Source organism: Budorcas taxicolor, chromosome 4 (genome assembly GCF_023091745.1).
Source record: "Budorcas taxicolor isolate Tak-1 chromosome 4, Takin1.1, whole genome shotgun sequence".
NCBI classification, from domain to species: domain Eukaryota; kingdom Metazoa; phylum Chordata; class Mammalia; order Artiodactyla; family Bovidae; genus Budorcas; species Budorcas taxicolor.
In genome coordinates, this window is record NC_068913.1 from 105,217,517 (window position 1) to 105,241,564 (window position 24,048).

Consider the following 24,048-nt stretch of genomic DNA (forward strand, 5'->3'; position numbering starts at 1 on the left):
GAAATAACCTTTCTGGAAGACAATCTGGCAATAGGCACAAGAAGCCTAAAAATATCTATGCCCTGTGACTAATCATGCTACTTCAAGGAAATTTCCTATTGAGTATTTACATGGCCCAGATCGTCTTCTAAGTGTTTTACATGTGTTAAAACTCACTTGATTTATTCTAAGGAAATGATTAGAAATGTTCACAATTGGTTTGTTTAGAAGGCTGTCAACCATCCATCATTAGGAAATACAAGAAGTTGTAAACAAAGTAAAAAACTAATAAGAGGGGAATGATTTTGAAGTGCATTGTACTTCCATGAAATTAAGCTCTGTGCAGCCACTGAAAATGTTTTTCAAGAACATTAAAGATACAGAAAAAGTAAACATTGATAAATGACAGGAAACAGTAGAATGCATAAAATCCCAGTTTTATTTTTTCCAGTTTTATTTTTAAAAGTTCATACCTATAACTTAAATGTTAAAATGAATATGTGACTAACAAGACTAGCAAATAAAGGTATTTACATTATAACAGGGAGAGAAAAGACATTATAATACAACTGAATTAGGGCAACGATGCAATTCTGCATAAGTGAAAAGTGAAGTCAGTCGTGTCCAACTCTTTGTGACCCCATGGACTGCAGCCTACCAGGTTCCTCCGTCCATGGGAGTTTCTGGGCAAGAGTACTCAAGTGGGTTGCCATTTCCTCAATTCTGCATAGGATGATATAAACGCACTATGGAAAGACATCTAGCTTAGAGATTAGGGGGAAGGGCATTGTCAAGAAAGTTCTCCATTGTCTTACTTCCACTAAGGACTCAGAGGAAGAACTCCATCTCCAGGTTGGAAGAACCCTGCCCAGGAAAGTCCTGTTAATTCCTCAGCTCACCACCCCCAGGGTATCAATTACTGGTTTACTGGACCCATATTCTTTTCCTCCCTGGACCCATATTCTTTTTCCCTCTTATTTTCGGAGAAGGCTTAGGTAGACTTGAGGAACAGGAATTCCTAAACACTAAGGACGCAATCAAAGTTCAAAAGCCTCAAACTTGGAGGAAGCTGGCTCCATCTGACCTCATGCCTGACTAAAAAGCCTCAAGAAAGGTCTTCCCAGTCAGGATAATTTAGGGCAAAACCTTTTTGGATTTCCAGATGCCAGGAACTCCAGACAGAGTAAACCCAAATTCATACCAAAATTCACTGACTCCTTGAGATTAAAAAATTTTTTCTACTTGAAAAAATAAAAGTATCAAGAAGTTTTCCAGGTAGAGATAATCCGCTGTATCCTTTCTCCTATGCTTTCTTTCTCTTCTGCAGATGGACCATCCCTGGAAACCAAAGGAAAGTTGAGCATGGGGATTAAAGACAGGTAAGCTTAGCTGCTCAGTCGTGTTCCACTCTTGAGACCCCATGGACTGTAGCCTACGAGGCTCCTCTGTCCATGGGATTCTCCAGGCAAGACTACTGGAGTGGGCTGCCATTTCCTTCTCCAGGATTAAAGATACACCATGGTATTTTAGTGGCCAATTCTCACATAAGCAAATGACATCTGTTTAATAATTAATACATAAGAACATTTTGCTCTGTTCAATAAACCATTCACTTGTGGTACAATAAACAGAGTAAATATTGATTACAAGAAAAACATATGGACCCCAAATTACCAATATTTCATTCAGTTAAACTTGTTAATGAGATACTACTTTTGTACCATAGGGCATTATGTATCACTAAATTTTCTAACTTTTGACATCTGAATCACATTAAGTTCTCAAGGATTGCTGGTCAAAAAAGCCCTGGGTTCAAAAAAACATTTTTCAAAGTCATCTCCACAAATACAAAGTCACAGAAATTCATGTGACAAAGCAGCCCACACCCCTGCTCTCCCTCCTTCATGCACGCCCTGTTTTCCCTTCAACCTTTTCTGTTTACAAATTTAATACTTAAATGTATTAACAGGAGTCCTCATAAACTACCTGCAGCTTTTCACCGTTATAGTGTTACCTAAATTAAGATAAATAAAATTCCAGTCTAAAATTTATTAACCTACCAAACCTCTACATTGTACAACGGGGTAAATTTCTTATGCAGCTAAAACAGTTCTTTGAAAAAATAAGTATCTGCATAATCACCAGGGATTCGGGATTTATTCTGCAGGGAACCTAGATTTCTGGATCATCTCTATTCTGGTTGCGCATGATGGGAAAAGAGGATATAGAGATAGAACTGGCAAGACTTGTATCTTCCTATTTCAGTTTTACGTACAACAAAAATATAGGAAAAGCATCGGTTCCAAGTAAGGAAAAAAAACTTCAGAGAATTTGTTTTTAATTACAAGCGGTTATGCTGTAATAACACTTCCAGCATACACCAGACTGTGAAAAGAGGATCTGCTATACAAAGCAAGGACGCTGTCTTACTTTTACGTTGACAATTTTTTGGTTTTACTCTCTTTCTGTTGTTGCTGTCAGAATTAGGCAACCTGAAAACGGATCAAGTAAAACTAGCTGTACTTGAAAATTAAGTAAAACTAACTGTACCCAGCGCTCAACACTGACAGGAACGCTGTCCGTGGACTGGTTTTCTCTCCCAGGGCCAGTAGAGGGAGACCAAGACATCTGGCCTGGTCGTGTAGTGTTTCTGCAAAATTGGGGAGGGGGGGGAGCGGAGGCTGCATTTAAATGTCCTGCTGTCAATCAAAGGACACTTCCTACAATCACAGTCACCATATCTGCTATTACCCGCGAGCGTACTCTCGCCCAGAAACACCCCGAAACGGGGCTCGGGAAACCTGCTTCACCTAAAAGTGACCGCAGGCCTTGCCACAACACCCAAATAAGGACTTGGGGAGCCCAACCTCAACTAGTTTCTTTGTTTAAATGCCTGCGAATCCCTCCCACGCCGGAGTCAAGAGGCTGTGGCGCCGCCCTTTATTAGCCTCACACTTTGATTACAAAACACACGAGTCGGCGGCTCGGCGGCGGGGGCGGCCCGAGCTCTCACAAACGTCAAACCCGAGACCCAGGCGGCGGCCGAGGCAGAGGGCGACGCTCGCCGCCCCCGCCACCCGCCCCGAAGTCCCCACCGGCCGGCCAAAGTTCGCCCTCACCAGGCGCCCCGGGCGCTGGCCCCCCCAGTCGCCGGCCCCCGGTCGCCGTCCCCTCGGGCGATTGGGGACGTTTCACTCTTTGTAACAAAGTTTGAGCCGCGGCGCGGGGGCGGCCGCGGGGGGTTGCGGGCGCGAGGCTGTCCCTTCGGGGCCCGCTGCCCACTCCATCCGCTCCACCCGCGCCGGGACGGGCTGAGCCGCTCCGGCGGCTGGGGGCCGAGACCCGAGCCGCCCGCGGTCCCGCCCGGGACCCCCGGCCCGAACTTCCGACTGGCATCTCTCTCGAGTCCCCGCAAGTGCCTCCTCATCTGTTGCTCTGTTTACTCCGCTGGAGCCCCGCCGGGCCGGCGCTGCCGACGCCCCCGTCCCAGCGCCCCACGGCCGAGGAAGTTTGATAAAAAGCCCGGGGAAGGGGGCGCGACCGCGACCCGCGGGCGGGCGGGCGGCGGAGGCGAGGAGGCAATTTCTGGAGACCCCCGGGTCGGGGCCGACCGCTCGCCGCCCGGAAGGAAGGAGCGGCGGCCGGTCGGGCAGGGCGGCCGGCCGGGTGGCGACTCCGGGCCGGGAGCCCCGGCCGGGCGGGGCGGCGGCCGGGCTGCGGGCACGGCGGGCCGGGCCGGGCCGGCGCTCCGCCCGCCGCCTCCGCTGGCGCCTGCCCCGGCCGCGTCCCCTCGCCCCGGTACCCCCCTGCCAACTTCTCGGCCGGTCCCCTTTGTTCCCGTTTGTTGTGGCGACTCTTCGGCCGGCCGGGCGATCCCACCAGCCCCCTCTAAGCCCGCCCGGCGCCCGGCGAGCCCGGGGCCCCGCGCGCCCCGCTGCCCGGGCCGGGGGGCTCGGCACCCGGGCCCGTGGGCGCTCGGTGCGGCGCGGCGGCCGGGCGGCCGGCGGCGCGAGCTGCCGGCGCGGCGACGGCGGCGGTTGGCCGGTGGCCGGCGGCGGCGGCGGCGGGGCTGGAGGAGGTTTATTTACCTGCCGTGGAACCAGTCCTTGCAGATATCGCACTCGATCATGAAGCGGTTCACGTCGTACGGCTGCCGGCACACACAGTACACCGGCGGGGGCGGCGGGGCTGCCGAGGCCCGGCCCGGAGCCGCCACCGACACGGCTGCCGCGGCGGCTCCAGCTGCTGCTCCCGCGGCCACCGCCGCCGCCGCTCCGGCCATCTTTAAAAAACACACACACACACACGCTCGCTCGCTGCTCCGCTTGCAGACTGGAGCGAGCGCAGCCGCCAGCCAGCGCCGCCTCCCGCAGCAGCCGGAGCAGCAGCCGCGGCGGCGGCGGCGGCGGCGGCGGCGGCGGCAGCGTCTCAGTGCGCGCGCGCGAGGCCGCAGCCGGGCCCGGAGGGGGCGGGCGGCGGGCGGCGGCGCGCGCACGCCGCGAGGGGACCGAGCCCGGCTCCTTCCGGCGCTCCGCGCGAGGCCGCGCGTGTCGCGCACGTCGTTCTGCCGCCCGGCGCGCGCGCCCGCTCCGCTCGCGTCGACCGGGCGGAGGGAGACTCGCTGAAGGGCACGCGGGGCGAGGGAGGCGGAGGGAAGCAGAGGCTCCCTGAGGACACGCGCGGCGGCGCGGGGCGCGCGGCCCCGGGAGGAGGGCGGCGGGTGCGTGCGAACGGCCGGCTCCGGCGTTTCTGAGTGACCGCGGAGGCCGGGGAAGTTCCTGCGCAGTGGAAAGCGGCGCGCTACGTCTGTGCCATGGACCCGGGACCCGAGGAAATTAAAGCCCCGCCGGGGCCACCTCCCGACCCCGGGAGTATCTTAAATTAATTAACCTCCGCAGGTCCGAGCCGAGGGTTAACAGCACAACGATCTGCTTAAGTCCTGTTGAGGGGCTTCCAACTTCCAAAGACGTCCCACCCGAATTCCCACCGACCAGCCAGGAATGTAGTGTTGATGGAGCCACTGGTAGGTGAAGGAGGTTGTTCCCAAGAGGAATTCATTTAATGTCTGGGAGCGGAGAGGAGCCAGTCTTGAAATGTGGTGGGTGGAGAAAGGACCGGAGAGGAATCTGGCGTGCTTATAAACAACACGACTTAGATGCGAATACTTAGATGAGTTCCAAGTTTGGAAAACAGGAATAAAGTTCTAAGTGACAGTGACACGTCGGAAAGGGACTATTAGAAAAACGGTAATACGGGACTTGGCAGATAATAGGCCACTAATAAATAATTTTGAATGATGAGACTGATAATAAAAACAGCTAACACATCCAATAGGAATGGATTGCCTTGGTATCATAATTAGGCGAGTTGGATGTTAAGAATTATGGAACATTGTAATTTAACTATACTTCAATAAAATTATATATGTGTGTATATATATATAGGAATTATGGGAACAGATGTTCACAGCTACATTTCGAAGGCATGTCTATCATTGATTAAAAAAAAAAAAAACCCTGTAACTGCCATCTCAGCCCAAGGCAGAGAATCACTGATACCTAGTCTAACCTTTTTATAATTGAGGAAAGCAATTAACTTGCTTAAAGTCTCAGAGCTGGGCTTGAACTAAAGTTTTTAAGTTTCTTGATTCCAGTCCTTTTTCTACCACACCATTGCTTGTCTTATATTTTGCATGAAAAGAAACACCTGGAAGTCAGAGTTGACCACAGAGTGAATGAGTTTGAAACCTGTTTGTGCTAGTGAAAAAAGAAAAGTTACTGTAATTTCGGCATAAGTTTAGAGGCATCCTGGATTGGGGTAGTGAAGAGCCTTACATTCAAATCCTGTTTTGTCGAAGCTGTGTGACTTTGAGCAGGTTACTCTGTTTCTCTTGAATTAGATTTTGAAGATCTCTTGGAAGAAAAATTATGGATAATAATATCTTACTTAACTACCTCACAGAGACTTTATCACAAGCAGAAGAGACCATGTATTTTTAAAGTACACTGTAGAGGATGTGTGTTGTCAGAGAAGGGGTGGCAGTGGAAGCTGTCATGTGGGTGTCATGATGAGAAGGGCATTCAGACAGTGAGGTGGCCTGGTATGGGGGTGTTCTTGGTGCTAGAGGAACCACCTGGCCTTGGGATGTCAGCATAGATGGAGTGAGAGGGTAGCCAAGCAGAGGGGGAGGCAGCAGTGATGATTAGAGATAGGTTATGTATAAGAGGATTGATATATTAAGGAAAATGGGAGCTAATTTCTCACTGTTGAGAAAGAGAGAAATATGGAAAGAAAACTAAAATGAAGCTTGTAGTCGTGAACTGGTAATAGAGGTATCAATCTATTTCTATTTATAGAAATAAATATATAAGTCCATGCATACTCTGTCCACCAAGAAAGTCTGGGACACAACAAAATGATGAGGGCATCTGGCCCAGATCTTGGTTTCTAAATACTGTTCTCCACTTCATTTTTCTTCTTGGCCAGATGGCTGATTCCAGGACTGGAGGAAAGAAGTAAAACAAGAGACTGGAGTCCCTAGTTGTGCCAGAAAACAAGCATATGTTCAAGAATTATGGGGCATGTCAAAAGGACACAGGGCAATTTGTGTCCCAAATCTGAGACCAAAAAAAAAAAAGTTAAAACCCGTTGAATAGCACAGGAAATCATACAGATATAATTCAACATAAATTGAAAGTTTGAAAATGATTGGAATATTTACATACTTTCAAAGTATCTACTCACAAAACTCTTACTAACTACAAAGAGAATTAAAGTAACTTGACAGTGGAGAAGTCTGACAAGCACCACCTTGTCAGACTTCAGCGGACGTCAGCAATGGGACACATCAGACACCCGCACCTGAGAGGATCCAGTGAGGAAATTAGCATCACTTCTGTGTGATTTCGCCTGGTCTACTTAGTTGAGTCTCCAGTTGGAAATGCAGCTAGTTTCAAAGGCACATCAAAAAAATCAGCAAGAATATAAATACTATAAGGCATATAGATCTGTAAGGAAAGGTTAGAGAAATTTAAACACAGAGATTGAACCTTGAAAAGGAAGGGATGAAGGCTGGAACTCTGAATGATGCTGAAATTTTAGTGACAAGCTCCATGCCTAATAATTAAGAGCACGTGCTTGAATTCCAGTCTCCTATCTCTGTGGCAACTAGCTATTGGGTTTTAGTTTTCTTATTTTAAGGCATGATAAGAATATCTACTTCACACAGTTCAGTGCATTAAATGAGATAACAAAATGCAGGTCACAATTCCTGGTACATACTAACCCATATAGCTGTTAGTTATGAGTGTGGCTCAGTGGTGAAGAATCTGCCTGCCAAGGCTGGAGACTCGGGTTCAATCCTTAGGTCAGAAAGATCCCCTGGAGAAGGAAATGGCAACCCACTCCAGCATTCTTGCCTAAAAAATCCCATGAACAGAGGAGCCTGATGGGCTATAATCCATAGGGTCACAAAGACTCAGACACGACTTAGTGACTAAACAACAATAATTATCTGTGATTATTTTATTTGTTTATTAAAAATAGTAGAACCGAAGAGCAGCTAGAAATTTAGGAGGGAAGATTAGGAAAGTATTATCCCAAAAACAAGGGGGAAGAGAATTTCAGAAAGAAAATATCTTGAGGAGAGACACCCAGCTCCATGCCAGCATTGACTGGCAATGACATGGGACTCCCTCAGCCTTTCTCCTTTGCGGGTCCTCTGGTAACTACCATGGGCTTTCCTGATAGCTCAGTTGGTAAATAATCCACCTGCAATTGCAGGAGACCCTGCTTTGATTCCTGGGTTGAGAAAATCCACTGGAGAAGGGATAGGCTACCCACTCGAGTATTCTTCAGCTTCCCTTGTGGTTCAGCTGGTAAAGAATCTGCCCTCAATGCGGGAGATCTGGGTTCAACCCCTGGGTTGTGGAAGATCCCCTGGAGAAGGGAAAGGCTACCCACTCCAGTACTCTGGCCTGTAGAATACCATGAACTGTATAATCCATGGGGTCACAAAGAGTTGGACACAACTGAGCGACTTGCACTTTAGTAACTACCATACATACATCTTACTTAAGTTTGATATCAAGTGTAAGTCACTTGTGGATTTTTTTAATACTTCACTTATCTGTAAACCCTTATTTCTCTGAAAAGAAATGTTTGCACCAGCCTGACAACTTTGCTTCCCTCTACTACCGGTACTGGTCTATCTCCAGGACCATGTCTGCTAGTCTCTTCCTCAGTTTTCCCTCTCCTTCCTTTTCCTTCAAAACCCAGCTTCTCCGACCTCTGATTCTTCCATGTTCCTTTCTGTACAAAAAATTTAATTTGCATATTACTGGTGTGCTCCTCAGTCCTTCAATCAGTGCCTATACGTTTTTTTCCCTAGAGGATATTTAATTTTCTTCTTAGAGATTCAGAAAAAGATGGAGGTTGTTTCCAAAACACTATCCATACTTGAAGAAAAAACAGAATCATTAGAAAAACTGAATCATTTTGCAGTACCCCTGAAAGTATACAACATTGTAAAACATTGTAAATTCTTTTCAGAAGAAAAGAACTGTAATTTATGAACTTTAATCCTGATTGAAAAAAAATCTAGACAACAGTTGCAGGTATTTGGGGATATCTTAATACAACCTGTTCAGTTCAGTTCAATTCAGTCGCTCAGTCGTGTCCGACTCTTTGCAACCCCATGAATCGCAGCACGCCAGACCTCCCTGTCCGTCACCATCTCCCAGAGTTCATTCAAACCCACGTCCATCGAGTCAGTGATGCCATCCAACCATCTCATTCTCTGTCGTCCCCTTTTCCTCCTGCCCCCAGTCCCTCCCAGCATCAGAGTCTTTTCCAGTGAGTCAACTCTTCCCATGAGGTGGCCAAAGTACTGGAGTTTCAGCTTTAGCATCATTCCTTCCAAAGAACACCCAGGGCTGATCTCCTTTAGATGGGACTGGTTGGATCTCCTTGCAGTCTGAGGGACTCTCAAGAATCTTCTCCAACACCACAGCTCAAAAGCATCAATTCTTCAGTGCTCAGATTTCTTCACAGTCCAGCTCTTGCATCCATACATGACCACTGGAAAACCCATAGCCTTGACCAGATGGACCTTTTTTGGCAAAGTAATTTCTCTGCTTTTCAATATGCTATCTAGGTTGGTCATAACTTTTCTTCTAAGGAGTAAGTGTCTTTTAATTTCATGGCTGCAGTCACCATCTGCAGTGATTTTGGAGCCCAAAAAGATGAAGTCTGACCCTGTTTCCACTGTTTCCCCATCTATTTGCCATGAAGTGATGGGACCAGATGCCATGATCTTCATTTTCTGAATGTTGAGCTTTAAGCCAAATTTTTCACTCTCCTCTTTCACCCTCATCAAGAGGCTTTTTAGTTCCTCTTCACTTTCTGCCATAAGGGTGGTGTCTTCTGCATATCTGAGGTTATTGCTATTTCTCCCGGCAATCTTGATTCCAGCTTGTGCTTCTTCCAGCCGAGCGTTTCTCATGATGTACTCTGCATATAAGTTAAATAAGCAGGGTGACAATATACAGCCTTGACGTACTCCTTTTCCTATTTGGAACCAGTCTGTTGTTCCTTGTCCAGTTCTAACTATTACTTCCTGACCTGCATATAGGTTTCTCAAGAGGCAGATCAGGTGATCTGGTATTCCCATCGCTTTCAGAATTTTCCACAGTTTATTGTGATCCACACAGTCAAAGGCTTTGGCATAGTCAATAAATACAACCTGTAGATAACATTAAATAAACATTCATTTTCTTTGGTGCAAACAATATTGTGGTTTTATAGAAGAACACCCTTATTTTTAGACACATGCTAAGGTATTGATGCTTTTGAACTGTGATGCTGGCAAAGACTCTTGAGAGTCCTTTGGAGTAAAAGGAGATCAAACCACTCAGTCCTAAAGGAAATCAACCCTGAATATTCATTGGAAGGACTGATGCTGAAGTTCCAATACTTTGGCCACCTGATGTGGAAGAGCCGACTCACTGGGAAAGACTCTGATGCTGGGAAGGATTGAAGGCAAAAGGAGAAGGGGGCAGCAGAGGATGAGATGGTTGGATAGCTTCACCCACTTGGTGGACGTGAGCAAACTCCAGGAGATGGTGAAGGACTGGGAAACCTGGCATGCTACAGTCCACAGAGTTGCAGAGAGTCGGACACGACTTAGCGACTAAACAACAACAAAGCTAAGGCTTTAAAAATAAAGCGTTATGATGTCAGCACTTGCTTTGAAAGGGTCAGCAAAAAAAAAAAAAGGAAAAGCAAGATGGAGATGAATGAAGCAAATCTGATAATATTAACAATTGTTGAATCTAGGTAATGATGTGTGTATGAATGTTCATGGTACTAGTCTTTCAACTTATCTGTATTTCATAAGTCTTCATAAGTTTAAAAATATAACCTTTCCTGAGTCTTTTCAAAAGTTAAATGATATTTTTGCAGTGGGTCATTCTTTCTAGAGTTACACCTGTCTTTCAGAGATCAAAGCGCTATGGGACTATTTTTTTGTTTAAGCTTTACAATCCAAAGGGTTATGAAATAAGAGGGAAAATCTGACCCTTCTAAACAGGAATAGGGAGGGGCATCTTTTACAAAAGTTTCCTAAATGCTCCTAGTACTCCCACCACTCCATCCCTTGTGTAATGGAGAGATGATGTTACTCGTGGGCGTGTGCCCCACACGTGGACCGCGGAGATGCAGCAAAATGTTGATAACCACTGTTTTGGACTCTATCTCCTTACAAAAAGCTCCAACTGTGCCCCAGTCTAACCATGAGAGAAAAAAATCAGACAAATTCCATTAGAGGGGCCTTCTACAATGTTCCTGACCAGTACTCCCGAAAACTGTCAAGGTCATGGAAAACAAGAAAAACCAGAGGATATGTCACAGTTAAGAAGAGCCTAAGGACACATGACAGTTAAATGTCAGGTAGTGTCCTGCCAAGGGGGACGGGATGAATTGGAAGATTGGGATTGACCTCTATACACTACTGATACTAAAGATAAAATAGATGAGAACTATTGAGAACTAATGCTGAGATGCGAACTAATGAGAACCTATAGTAGAGCACAGGGAACTCCATGCTCCGTGGTGACCTAAGTGGGAAGGAAATCTGAAAAAGAGGGCACTATATGTTTAAGTATAGCTGATTCACTTTGCTGGATAGCAGAAACTAATACAGCAGTATGGCAACTATACTCCAATAAAGAAAAAGAATAAGTTTAATCAGAGAAGCAAGAAAATGCAGAAACAAAGGGAAACAGTCCAACAAGACTAAATAGCCATTAGGCATAGTTAAGGACTTTAGTTCCCTTTTCAAGGGCTATAGATAATATTCTAAGCTGTATCCTGTGAACTGTCTTATAGACACTGAAATCCTTACCAGGCAGAGAAATTAACTGCTTGATGACCAGACTGTAGCCATGACCGAAGCTGCCACAGTTCTGAGATCTGGTCTTGAAGAAATGGGAACAAATCCACCCTGAACTGAAGTTTAACTGTTCTTAAAATGATCCAGATGATGCTGATCACACCACCACATGACTAAATTCAAGATGACTGTCACAGCTGAATGTTCTATTTCTGTATGTAGCCCCCTCCCTCAGTCTAGAACTCTCTTGCCCACTGATTGTCAGTGTAGGGAGTCAGCCTTTGGATAGGAGCCTGCCCTCCCTCTCTCCCTGCCCCCAAATGCCGACATCCAAAATAAATCAAGCTTTCCTTTCCACCAAAAAATTAAAAAATAAAAGCAAGTGTAATGTAGTATTCTAGATGGGATTCTGGAAAAGAAAAAGGATGTTAGGTTAAAACTAAGGAAATATGGTTAAACCATGAGCTTTAGTCAATTATAATGCATCAATGTCAGTTTGTTAATTGTAGCAAATGTATTGGACAAGTGGAGGATGTTAATGACAGGGGAAACTTGGCAACTGCTATCATCTCAATTTTTCTGTAAATTTAAAACTCTTCTTTCAGGGGCCTAGAGCTTAGAGTTAGCCCATAATCATAATGCTTTGGATTTGCCATTGTTTTGATCTATCAAAAAACTCTTGGGTATGTTACTGACATAGTCCCCATGTTTCAAATACCAATCCACTTACTAAAAGACCTATGCAGGGCATTAGATCATGGTTTTCCATTCTGAGTTCTGGCGTACTTCAGTGCAGTTGGAAAAGATACACCTGGTGGGGTAAGCCACATCTTATTAATAATGATTTAGTCTGGAAAATTTTGCATGTCCGTGTCTGTATGCATGTGTACCTGTCATTAGCCTGAGGGGTTGGCAAAAATTAAAAGTATTTATTCATCCGTCTACCTCTTCATACATCAATTCATTAGTGAGTGTCTGCTCCATACAGCTGGTAGTTGCTAACAACACAAGAACAAAAGACACATCACCTGTGCTCAGTGTGCTCTCACCATGAATGGGATAAACAAGTAAATATAAAATTGTAACATAACACACCATAGAAGACAAACACAAAGAGCTCTGGCCACACATAGGAAGGACATCTAATCTGATGGAGTTAATCAGGGAATGTTTGGTCTGAAAGGACAGAAAAATATTGAAAAATTATATTTCCTTCACCTTCTCTGTTTATGAAGTAGTAAAACATTTACTTTTCAAGCAGTATAAAGAAGTTATACTCCCACCTCCAGAAGAGGTGGGATTTATACATTGGTTTATGGGTTTCAGGTTATAAGAAGCAAACCAAATAATCAAGGTACTACTTACTAGTAATGAGTCTGGGGTATCTATCGTTAAAGGGCGCTGAATGAGTGGCGGCGGAAAAATCTTATGTGTAACAACAATTTATAAGCACTCGTGGTGTATTCAGCTGTACTGTAGATTTAAGAAAAATTTGCTAAACACTATAATAAACTCCAATACTTTGGCCACCTCATGCAAAGAGTTGACTCATTGGAAAAGACTCTGATGCTGGAAGGGATTGAGGGCAGGAGGAGAAGGGGGCGACAGAGGATGAGATGGCTGGATGGCATCACCGACTCGATGGACATGAGTTTGAGTGAACTCTGGGAGTTGGTGATGGATAGGGAGGCCTGGAGTGCTGCGATTCATGGGGTTGCAAAGAGTCGGACACGACTGAACGACTGAAGTGAACTGAACTGAACTGATAATAAAAATTGTAGACAAGTTATTGGGATTTCCCTGGTGGTCCAGTGGTTGAGATTGCACAGTCCCAATGCAGAGGGCACGGGTTTGATCCCTGGTTGGGGAACTAAGATCCCTCATGCAGCACAGCCAAATAAAAAGAGAAAATTATGGACAATTTCTTAATAAATTTTGTTTGCATTCTTATTTCAGGGGTGAGTCTTCCTTGTTCCTGATTGATGGCAATCAGCAGTCACTCCTAATGATCAGTAAACAAATGTTTTTAAAATGCAAATAATCTCTTTCAAATTGAACCCAAAATGACAAGTAATACTTTTTGTGACCTGAAAATTGCGACATTATATATAATGTTTGGATATTGTTCATCATCTTTGAATTCCTCATGACTTATAAACCTTTTGCCTATGGATAATTTACAAGAATAACTTACAACTTAATTTACAACCTATTACATCTGTAGATTTAATTAAATTGTGAGTCCTGCCTCTTAATTGTATTGGATCACAGCTTTATTATTTTATAAGTCCTAATTAAGAAATTAACATTAAAACAAAAGGGGAGTGGGAGGAAGGCTTAAGAGGGAGGGATATATGTATACTTTTACGTATTCATGCTGTTGTACAACAGAAACTAACACATCATTGTAAAGCAATTATCCTCCAATTTTTAAAAATAAGTGCTTTGAAGTTTTAGTTTTGTTTTCTAATTGCACAGAAACTATAAAATAGTATAGTATTAGAGATAGGGTTTAGAATTTCCAGCTATCTTTTGCTTAAGTAATTAAAAATAGTAATTTATGTATAGTCAGCCTTAATATTCAGGGCCAGTTATGGGAAAGAAGCTTATGGTCTCATACATTTGAGAAAAAAATTGCTTTAAAGATGATTTTAACAAAAACACTAAAAAGAATTACTTTAGCATGTAGAAACAAATAAGTTGGCTTAATAAGGTTTTACTGAGGCCTGTTTCATGTAAGGCAGTATATTAGATGCCATGAAAAAAATGAAAGAAATGTATAAATTGTTCCTGCTTTTAAGAAACTTATAATTTACATGATTAAAAAAATAGTGAACCAAGAGTTAAACATGTAGTACACAGGCAGCCCTTTTAATCCAAGATTTTCAAAGAACTTGGTGAAAAGAACATTCAGTCAAAAACAAATACAAAATTGCAGCACAGATTTCTATAAAAGGTGTGAGGAAGACCAAAGCCTAGGATGAGCTGGGCCTTGCCAAAATAAATGTGGGACAAGTAAAAGGACTCTTGGATCTATATTTAGAGTAGGGAAAAGAACAAGGAAGGTGTAGGCATAATGGTAGAGGCGGATGGCATAGTATTGACAGATGATAAAGCAAAATTCTCAACATCTATTTAATTTTCATCTCTTATCATGTCTTTTGAGCTAGAAAATAGTCTCTGCCAAAAAAAGATGGTATGTGAGACTAAGTATGGATTTGACCTACTTATTTGTAGCAGCACTGGGAAGACTAGAAATGTTCTCTATTTGATACTAGATTTCGCTTCTTGAGTGAGCCAAAGGGAAGTATCAAAGGATGGGAGAGGCAGAGGCAGGTGATCCTAGAGAGATCCAGGCGAAGATGCACAAAGGACCAGTGTATCCAGCGGAAACATTAACACCGGATGACGGCGCCAAGAAGGCTGTTGGTGGTAGGACTAGAGACAAGGTGGTAAAGAATGGAATCCAGAACCATCAGGTTGGCCGAAAAAGGTTCATTCTGTTAGTGAATAGGTTGTTCAATAAAGTTCTTGGTGAAAATGAAAAATGTGTCTTTTACTTTTACTTACAGCCAAACAAACTTTTTAGCCAACCCAATATATATGTGCAGAAACTACCCTAAATTCTTGGTGTACATTATCATATATATGTGTGTGTGTGTGTGTGTATAAACATATGTTAAGATATGATGGCAGCCCACTCCAGTATTCTTGCCTGGAGAATACCATGGACAGAGAAGCCTGGAGGGCTACAGTCCATAAGGTCGCAAAGAGTTAGACACAACTGAAACAACTTAGAGCACACACACACACACACACACACGCACATATATCTTAATGAGAGAGTATTTTGATCCTTGGACTTTTCTGATGTAGAAAATAAGACAACTTGCTCAGGCTATGCAGCTAGCAAGAGGAACAGGTGAGATATGACTCCAGGTCCATATGACTTCACAGTCTCTTTCCTCTGTGTGCCAAAGATGGCCCAGTAATAGGGAATCCAAGGGATAATAAACTAAAGAATCAAAGGTACCCATTGACATCAAGGAAGTGTGTCAGCAGCTATGAGGGTTCCTGTCTTAGAGCTGGAGTTTAGGAGGCAAGAGGCCTTCCCTGGGCAAAGGGACTGGCAGGAACAAAGTTAGGCCCTAGGCCTATGTGGTCTCGGATATATCAAAAGAATGACCTGTCGCAGGGACTAGGACAGAGGCCAGGAATTAGAAATACAATTCAAGGAAGATGACTTGCTGCTGAGGTGCTTAAGTACTTCCTGCTAAGATTCACGCAACCCAGGAGAATGGTAGAGGGAAATCCCAGGGTTATAACTGAGCAGAAGGCCTAGAGAGCAATCTGTCACATGAGAGAGGAGGACAGAACAGGAGGACAAGAGAAAGGTCTTCAGGGACCAAAAAATAATGAAACTGATCAGTTGCTTCGAATCATCTTGTTAACATAAAAAAACAAACTGATGACATATATTGGAGCATGTGTGCTAAATCACTTCAGTTGTGACCAACTCTTTGGGACCCTATGGACTGTAGCCCACCAGGCTCCTCTACCTATGAGATTCTCCAGGCAAGAATACTGGAGTGGGTTGCATTTCCTGCTTCAGATATTGGAGCATGGGGTAGCAGAGGGAGGAGAATTAATAATTAAGTATTTAGAAAAGTAAGCAAATTAAAAAATAAGTTGATTTTAATCTTAGGATACACTAAAGTTGTAAGAGAAAGGAAATAATCGGAGTACACTATGGAGTTCTATAGTGAACCCTATTTAAACTCTGGCTATTGTTTTGTTTTGTTTTTTATGGTAATATAACTGTACTTAGAAGATGGAAAATCTAGAAGAGGGGTTGGATTGAAAGAGTTAAATCCTCAATAACAATAACAGGAAATCATTTGGCAATATCCAAAATTGAGAAATAGCCATATAGGTATTTTATTTAGAAATATGAAGTGAAATAACAGAAAAGTGGATAAAAGCGTTAAAAGTACTTGCCAGCGGAGAATGGGTCTGGGAGGCATGGGGACAGATGTGGCCGGGTTGGGGTAGCCAAGGTGTAGCAATGATAGCAAAGGACTACTTTTTTCACTGTTCAGTTCAGTCACTCAGTCGTTTCCAACTCTTTGCGACCCCATGGACTGCAGCATGCCAGGCCTCCCTGTCCATCACCAACTCCCAGAGTCCACCCCCAAACTCATGTCCATTGAGTCGGTGATGTCATCCAACCATCTCATCCTCTGTCGTCCCCTTCTCCTCCCGCCTTCAATATTTCCCAGCATTTTTTCACTGAATTCCATACTATCTGATTTATTATTACTTATATCCTTATATCATTATGAAAAAATTGTGAGCATTTTAAAAACAGATGGGATTGGAAAAAGAGAAAGGAACCACACCAAAAGTGATTGTGGATCGTCCCAAGAAAGCTTTAGGGAAGCTTCAAACTCCAGTCAATACATTTAAAGACAGAGTGAACTATGGGACAATCATGAGGGTAACTCATTAAAGAACCCTTCAACCTCCTGGAACAGGTGTATCCTCGCCTCTCCTCAGAAACAGAGTTGCTGGCGGCATCAGCTTTGCCTCAGGACGATAACCATTATCAGATTTGTTGTCGTTGTTCAGTTGCTCAGTCGTGTTCAACTCTTTGTTACCGTATAAACGGCAGCACGCCAGGCCTCCCTGTCCATCACCAACTCCCAGAGACTACTCAAACTCATGTCTATTGAGTCCGTGATGCCATCCAACCATCTCATCCTCTGTCATCCCCTTCTCCTCCTGCCCTCAATCTTTCCCAGCATCAGGGTCTTTTCCAATGAATTGGCTCTTCGCATCAGGTGGCCAAAGTAGTGGAGCTTCAGCTTCAGCATCAGTCCTTCCAATGAATATTCAGGGTTGATTTCCTTTAGGATGGACTGGCTTGATCTCCTTGCAGTCCAAGGGATTCTCAAAAGTCTTCTCCAACGCCACAGTTCGAAAGCATCCATTCTTCGGTGCTCAGCCTTTTTTATGGTCCAGTTGTCAGATTACTGGGCATGTTTTCAGGCTTGTTAAAACCCAGATTGCTGAGCCCCACCCCCAGAGTCTCAGTAGGTCTAGGGTGGGGCAGAGAATTTGCATTTGTAACAAGTTCCTAGGTGATCCCTAGGCGGCTGCTGGTCTGGGACCACACTGAGAAGCACTGCGCTAGAGGAAAGCTAGAACTGCTCTCTAAAGAAAGCAGTCAGCATGCCTACAGAGCTCCTGCTCAGGGCGCTGAGGGGTGGGAGAGACGCAGCAGAGCTTAAGGTAACCCCGGACCTCCATAACAGACACCAGGAAAAAAGGGAAGAGACGGAGTGGACGAGAAGGACAGAAATACACTAAGCAGCCATTTCCCCAGAATAAAGCCCTTCTTCGTTCGATAATTGAGAGCTTCCCCAACCTGCTGGGCTGCTGTTCACAGACCTGATCTGAATGCCAGTGAACACTCCGCGCCCATCTACCTAAAACACACAGTCAGGGCTCCTATTGAGGAAAGAACCATGTGGATAAACTGCAGAAAAAGCCCAAACCAACTCAGACTAATAAACAGAATTGTGTATTATAAACGTAAAGGACAAAAAGGCACGTGAGAAAAATCTACAGCATAAAAGAGAAGGACTAATGTGGAAAACAAGCACAAAAGAAACAGCTCACTAGAAGAAGCATAATTCAGGAACATAAGAGAAACACATCTTCTCTTAATTCTGATGAGCTCAGTTCAGTCTCTCAGTCGTGTCCGACTCTTTGCGACCCCATGAATTGCAGCACTCCAGGCCTCCCTGTCCATCACCAACTCCCAGAGTTCACTCAAACTCATGTCCATCAAGTCGGTGATGCCATCCAGCCATCTCATTCTCTGTCATCCCCTTCTCCTCCTGCCCCCAATCCCTCCCAGCATCAGAGTCTTTTCCAATGAGTCAACTCTTCACATGAGGTGGCCAAAGTATTGGAGTTTCAGCTTTAGCATCAGTCCTTCCAAAGAACACCCAGGACTGATCTCCTTCAGCATAGACTGGTTGGATCTCCTTGCAGTCCAAGGGACTCTCAAGAGTCTTCTCCAACACCACAGTTCAAAAGAATCAATTCTTCGGCGCTCAGTTTTCTTCACAGTCCAACTCTCACATCCATACATGACCACTGGACAAACCATAGCCTTGACTAGACGGACCTTTGTTGGCAAAGTAATATCTCTGCTTTTGAATATGCTGTTTAGGTTGGTCGTAACTTTCCTTCTAAGGAGTAAGTGTCTTTTAATTTCATGGCTGCAATCACCATCTGCAGTGATTTTGGAGCCCCCTGAAATAAAATCTAACACTGTTTCCCCATCTATTTGCCATGAAGTGATGGGACCAAATGCCATGATCTTCGTTTTCTGAATGTTGAGCTTTAAGCCAACTTTTCCACTCTCCTCTTTCACTTTCGTCAAGTGGCTTTTTAGTTCCTCTTCACTTTCTGCCATAAGAGTGGTGTCATCTGCATAGTAGCCTCGAGAAAGTTGAGAGTGAATTTCAAGAAAAAAGAGCAAGCTGCTACTAAGAAGTCTCCTTTTTTGTTCCTCACAGAGTTTGAGGAACCTAAAAAATCTGACTACTGGAGTAAAAGAAAATAAGTGAATGAGTGAAATAATGAATGAACAAAGTTAAAGGCCAAATTAGTGATCTGGAAGATAAACCTAAGGACATCTCCCAAAACATAATGCAAAAAGGCAAGCAAATAGAAGGAAGGTATGTGAAGGAAATTGAATCATAGAGGATGAAGAAAGTCTAATATTTATTAAATGGAAGTTCTGCAAGAAAGAAAACAAAGAGGGGGCAGGGAAATCAGAGAAATAATAAGGAGAAAATCCCCTACAATTAAGAATGAATGATTTCAGATGGAAAGGACCCAGTAAATGCCAAAGCAGAGCAGTTATAATGAGACCCAAAGAAAGGGGCGTCTTGGTGAAAATCCAGAATAAAATTAAGGTTAAAACATTTATTATTTATGCATATTGAAAGTTTCCAGAAAGATAAAGCATATTACCTGCCAAGGAGTAAGAATTAGTCTGTAGCTAACGGGAATTTGCTGCACGTCTCATGAAACTCAGACACTCTGTATCAACCTAGAAGGGTGGAATGGGGAGGGAGATGGGAGGCAGGTTCAAGAGGGAGGGGTTATATGTATACCTATGGCTGATTCATGTTGAGATTTGGCTGAAAACAACAAAATCCTGTAAAGCAATTACCTTCAATTAAAAAGAAAAATTAGTCTGACTTCAGACTTGTCCACATGGCTAGATGCTTGACTGTCTTCTGAAGAGGGCTTCATAATTTGCAGGGCTCAGGGAAAATGGAAAGGTGGGACTCCACAAAAAATCATTAAGAATTTCAAGACCCTGGGGCTTCTCTGGTGGCTCAGGGGTAAAGAATCCACTTGCCAATTCAAGAGACATGGGTTCAGTTCCCGGTTGGAGAAGATCCTACATGCCTCAGAGCAACTAAACCCATGGGCCACCAACTACTGAGCCTGGGCCCTAGAGCCGGGGAATCCCAACTTCAGAAGCCTGTGCTCCTCGAAAAGGGAAGTCACTGGAATGAGAAGCCTGAGCACCACAACTAAAGGGTAGCCTCTGCTCGCCAAAGGCAGAGAAAACCCTGCATAGCACGAAGACCCAGTGCAGCCAAAAATAAATAGATACAAGATTTCCAAGTTGGGACAGGAGAGACTTAAGCCAAACAAGGGCCCTTCTAAATATAAGGCTTCTTTAATGGTACTTCAGTTATTTCCAGGTCACTCTCAGCTACCAATGCTTGTTGTATTTCATGCTGCTCTCTTCCTTGGAGTGAAGACAGCCCTGCTTCCAAGCTTAGAGAAGCAAAGACTTTGAACCTAAAATTCTATACTCAACCAAACAGTCAATTAAATAGAAGTGCAAACCAATGTTTCTGGACTTGTCAGAACTTAGAAAATTTGACACTTACCCTGCATGGAAAAAAAAAAAGTATCATACGAGTGGTTTTCAAAAACAAACAAAAAAACCCAAAACCCCAGAACTTCCAGAAAAATAAATCAGGAACTCCAAGAAATAGAGTGACTTAAAAAATCAGAACCAATGGTAGCTGACAATGACCTAGAAGTAAAAGAAGATTAATGCATCTGTGATTTTTCTTTAGGCTTCAAAGATTTCATAACATTGGATTACATTCTTACCCTACAGAGCTAATCACTGTTGGTTCAATGGTGAATACCATTTGTTTATTTATTTTTGGCTCTGCTGGGTCTTCATTGCTGTGCAGGTTTTTCTCTAGCTGGGCTCGAGCAGGGGCTTTTCTCTAGTGGCAGTGCAAAGGCTTCCAGTGGCAGCGGTTTCTTCTGTTGCATCTCACGGGTTCTGGAGCACGGGCTCAGTAGTTGTGGTGCACAGGCTTAGTTGCTCCACGGCATGTAGGATCTTCCCAGACCAGGGATGGAACTCGTGTCCCCTGAACCAGCAGGTGGATTCCCAACCAGGGAACCACCAGGGAAGTCCCTGAATAATATTCAAATAATTACAATACTGTTATGGCTTTTTACATGATTTTTATTTTTAGAATCAGTCTACAGTCAAAACATGGAAAACTTGACTTATGGCTACAGAACAGAATGTATATTTTAAATCTTGATAACATAAAAAAATGTATAATAAAGAAATGAGAGACAGATGAGAAAAGAAAAGAAAGGAAAGGAAATGTGCAAATTTCTTCATCTGTCCGCAGAGATTCAATAGGATCTGTCTGAATTTGATAAACCCAGAAAAAAGGCTTTAGTGTTTTATGTGAGGTTATAAGATATCCCATAGAAGATGTAAAGAACTGAAATAATATATCTAATAAAACTGATTAGGGAGAGTAGGCAGCATTATAGATATGTTAAATTCTTTATTTGCATAGCAGGGAATTAGTAGATACTTTCTACATTGATAATTCAAGAAACAGTCATAAACAAATTATGTCAGTGTGTATCATAACTACCATAAAATGTAAAGCAGAAAATCTTCACAGTGGGGGCTTCTGAGGAGTGAGTCTGAGGGAGCAGTTCAGGGAAGGGAATGTGAAGTTTATTTTCCATCTTATACTTTTATTTTATACTTTTTTGTATCATTCTAATTTTGTTATGTGCATGCATTATTTCTAAAATTACAAAGCAGTTAAGCAAAAAAGGAAACGAGGGAGATAGAGATCAGCAGGAGCCGTTACGATTTCAATTTGACTTTCTTTTCTGATTACTAGACTAGTAGATCACAAGAATTCATTACCATTGTGTCTCAGACCCTCTTCTTGGAGCCAGGGGTACAGCAGTGAACTTTAAAAAGTTAGAAAAAAATTGACTGTCCTCATGGAACTTGCATCCTAATATAGGAAGCTCACATCCTAGGCAATAAGCTCTTATAAATAAATTTCAACCAAGAAAATGTCCATATAGCCAAAGCTATGGCTTTTCCTGTGCTGCTGCTGCTGTTGCTAAGTCGCTTCAGTCGTGTCCGACTCTTTGCGACCCCATAGACGGCAGCCCACCAGACTCCCCTGTCCCTGGGATTCTCCAGGCAAGAACACTGGAGTGGGTTGCCATTTCCTTCTCCAATGCATGAAAGTGAAAAGTGAAAGTGAAGACACTCAGTCCTGTCTGACCCTCAGCGACCCCACGGACTGCAGCCTTTTAGGCTCCTCCATCCATGGGATTTTCCAGGCAAGAGTACTGGAGTGGGGTGCCGTTGCCTTCTCCGGGCTTTTCCTGTAGTCATTTACAAATATGAGAGTTGGACCATAAGGAAGGCTGAGCCCTGAAGAATTGATGCTTTCAAAATTATATTGCTGGAGAAGACTCTTGAGAGTCTCTTGGACTGCAAGGAGATCAAACTAGTCAATCCTAAGGGAAATCAACCCTGAATATTCACTGGAAGGACTGATGCTGAAGCTGAAGCTCCAATAATTTGGCCACCTGATGTGAAGAGCAACTCATTGGAAAAGACCTTACTGTTGGGAAAGATTGATGACAAAAGGAGAAGGAGGGCAGCAGAGGATGAGATGGTTAGACAGTGTCACCAACTCAGTGGACATGAATTTGAGCAAACCTCTAGGAGGTAATGGAAGACAGAGGAGCCTGGCACGCTACAGTCCACAGGGTCACAAAGAGTCAGACACTACTTAGCAACTGAACAAAGGGAAGGACAAGGGGACAACTGAGTGTGAGGGCTGACAGATGGTAGCTTTAGACTGAGGGAAGGCCTCATGAGAAAGTGACTGAATGACTTATACATGATAATGATGAAGGACTGGGAGTCTTGCTACCTGGGCCAAGTATTCCAGAAAAAAGAGCTAGTGCACAGGCTCTGGAGCAGGAATATACCCTGTAAATTCCAGGAACAGCAAGGAGGCCAGAGTGGCTAGGGTAGAAAAAGCAAAAGGGAGTGTTGTTGGAGAAGATATGAGAGAAGAAAGTGGATAGGGGCTAAGAACCATCAAAATTTCCTTTTAACTCTACAGAGAATTTATAAGTGTACAAACTGCATTATCAGTCATATTCTTGACAGGCAAGAGCTATCATTTCAACTAGGCATTGATGAGAACCAAATCATGTATGTGCAAATTTATATACCTGATGACTGAAAGAATTTTCCAGACTAGCTTCTGGTTCCAGATATTTAAAAACCTAGTTTCTCCTCCCTTATTCACATGTTTCATAGCAAATTCCTGATTCTAGCCCTGCCCCTTCCTGACATAAAACAGGGTGAATCTACAAAGTGGGCAGTAGACACGTGCTGGTTCACAGCCCTGTGATGAAGCCAGCTCCTTCTGGCTCACAGGACTCCATTGTCAGGTTTTCAGAAATTTGAGGAGTCTGTTGTTAAACGGAGACATTATTAAAAGTTAAATAAATAAATAATAACTAAAAGATAATAAATACTCAAAATTCATGATCTCCCAATTATCTCACTGCATTTTACCATTACTATGCTGTTAAGGTTATTTACATCTATTGAGTCTATTGGATGTGAATGCTATATAATGGTGTGTCCTCTTTCCAGCTCTGCTTACAGTGATGTCACATTGACAGCTTGAAATGTGCACCAGTGGGAGTATTTACACCACATTGCTATAGTTGTTCATTCGCTTAGTCGTGTCCAACTCTGCTACACCATGGACTGCAGCAGGCCAGGCTTTCCTGTCCATCACCAACTCCTAGAGCTTGCTCACACTCATGCCCATCAAGTCAGTGATGCCATCCAACCATCTCATCCTCTGCTGCCCTCCTTCTCCTTTTGCTGTCCATCATCCCAGATCAGGGTCTTTTCCAATGAACTGGCTCTTCGCATCATATGGCCAAGGTGTTGGAGCTTCAGCCTCAGCATCAGTCCTTCCAATGAATATTCAGGGTTGATTTCCCTCAGGGTTGATTGGTTGGATCTCCTTGCAGTCCAAGGGACTCTCAAGAGTCTTCTCCAGCACCATAGTTCAAAAGCATCAATTCTTCGTTGCTCAACCTTCTTTATGGTCCAACTCTCACATCCATACATGACCACTGGAGAGACCATAGTTTTGACTAGATGGACCGTTGCCGTCTAGTGATGTCTTTGCTTCGGAAATCAGCCAACACCACAAATCCGCTGCTAAACATTCGCTAGCGCACCGCAACCT

The 24,048-nt window shown here is 43.9% G+C and overlaps 2 protein-coding genes and 1 long non-coding RNA gene across 3 annotated transcripts in view; 1 reads left to right on the forward strand and 2 right to left on the reverse strand.

Annotated features, from left to right (window-relative positions):
* The window catches only part of KDM7A (lysine demethylase 7A), a 69,576-nt gene extending 65,315 nt beyond the window's left edge, over positions 1 to 4,261 (reverse strand). Inside the window, exon 1 of the mRNA XM_052638512.1 lies at positions 4,068 to 4,261. Within this exon, the coding sequence (XP_052494472.1) occupies positions 4,068 to 4,261 (194 nt within the window). The remainder of the gene's footprint in view (positions 1 to 4,067) is intronic.
* The window catches only part of LOC128046432 (uncharacterized), a 49,864-nt gene extending 36,401 nt beyond the window's left edge, over positions 1 to 13,463 (forward strand). Inside the window, exons 4-5 of the long non-coding RNA XR_008199258.1 lie at positions 1,307 to 1,358; positions 13,325 to 13,463. This is a non-coding gene — a long non-coding RNA (uncharacterized LOC128046432). The remainder of the gene's footprint in view (positions 1 to 1,306; positions 1,359 to 13,324) is intronic.
* A 7,270-nt stretch (positions 13,464 to 20,733) lies between these two features.
* SLC37A3 (solute carrier family 37 member 3) overlaps positions 20,734 to 24,048 on the reverse strand; it is a 172,130-nt gene continuing 168,815 nt past the window's right edge. The window contains exon 16 of the mRNA XM_052638516.1: positions 20,734 to 20,903. The gene's annotated coding sequence lies outside the window, so the exon portion shown is untranslated. The remainder of the gene's footprint in view (positions 20,904 to 24,048) is intronic.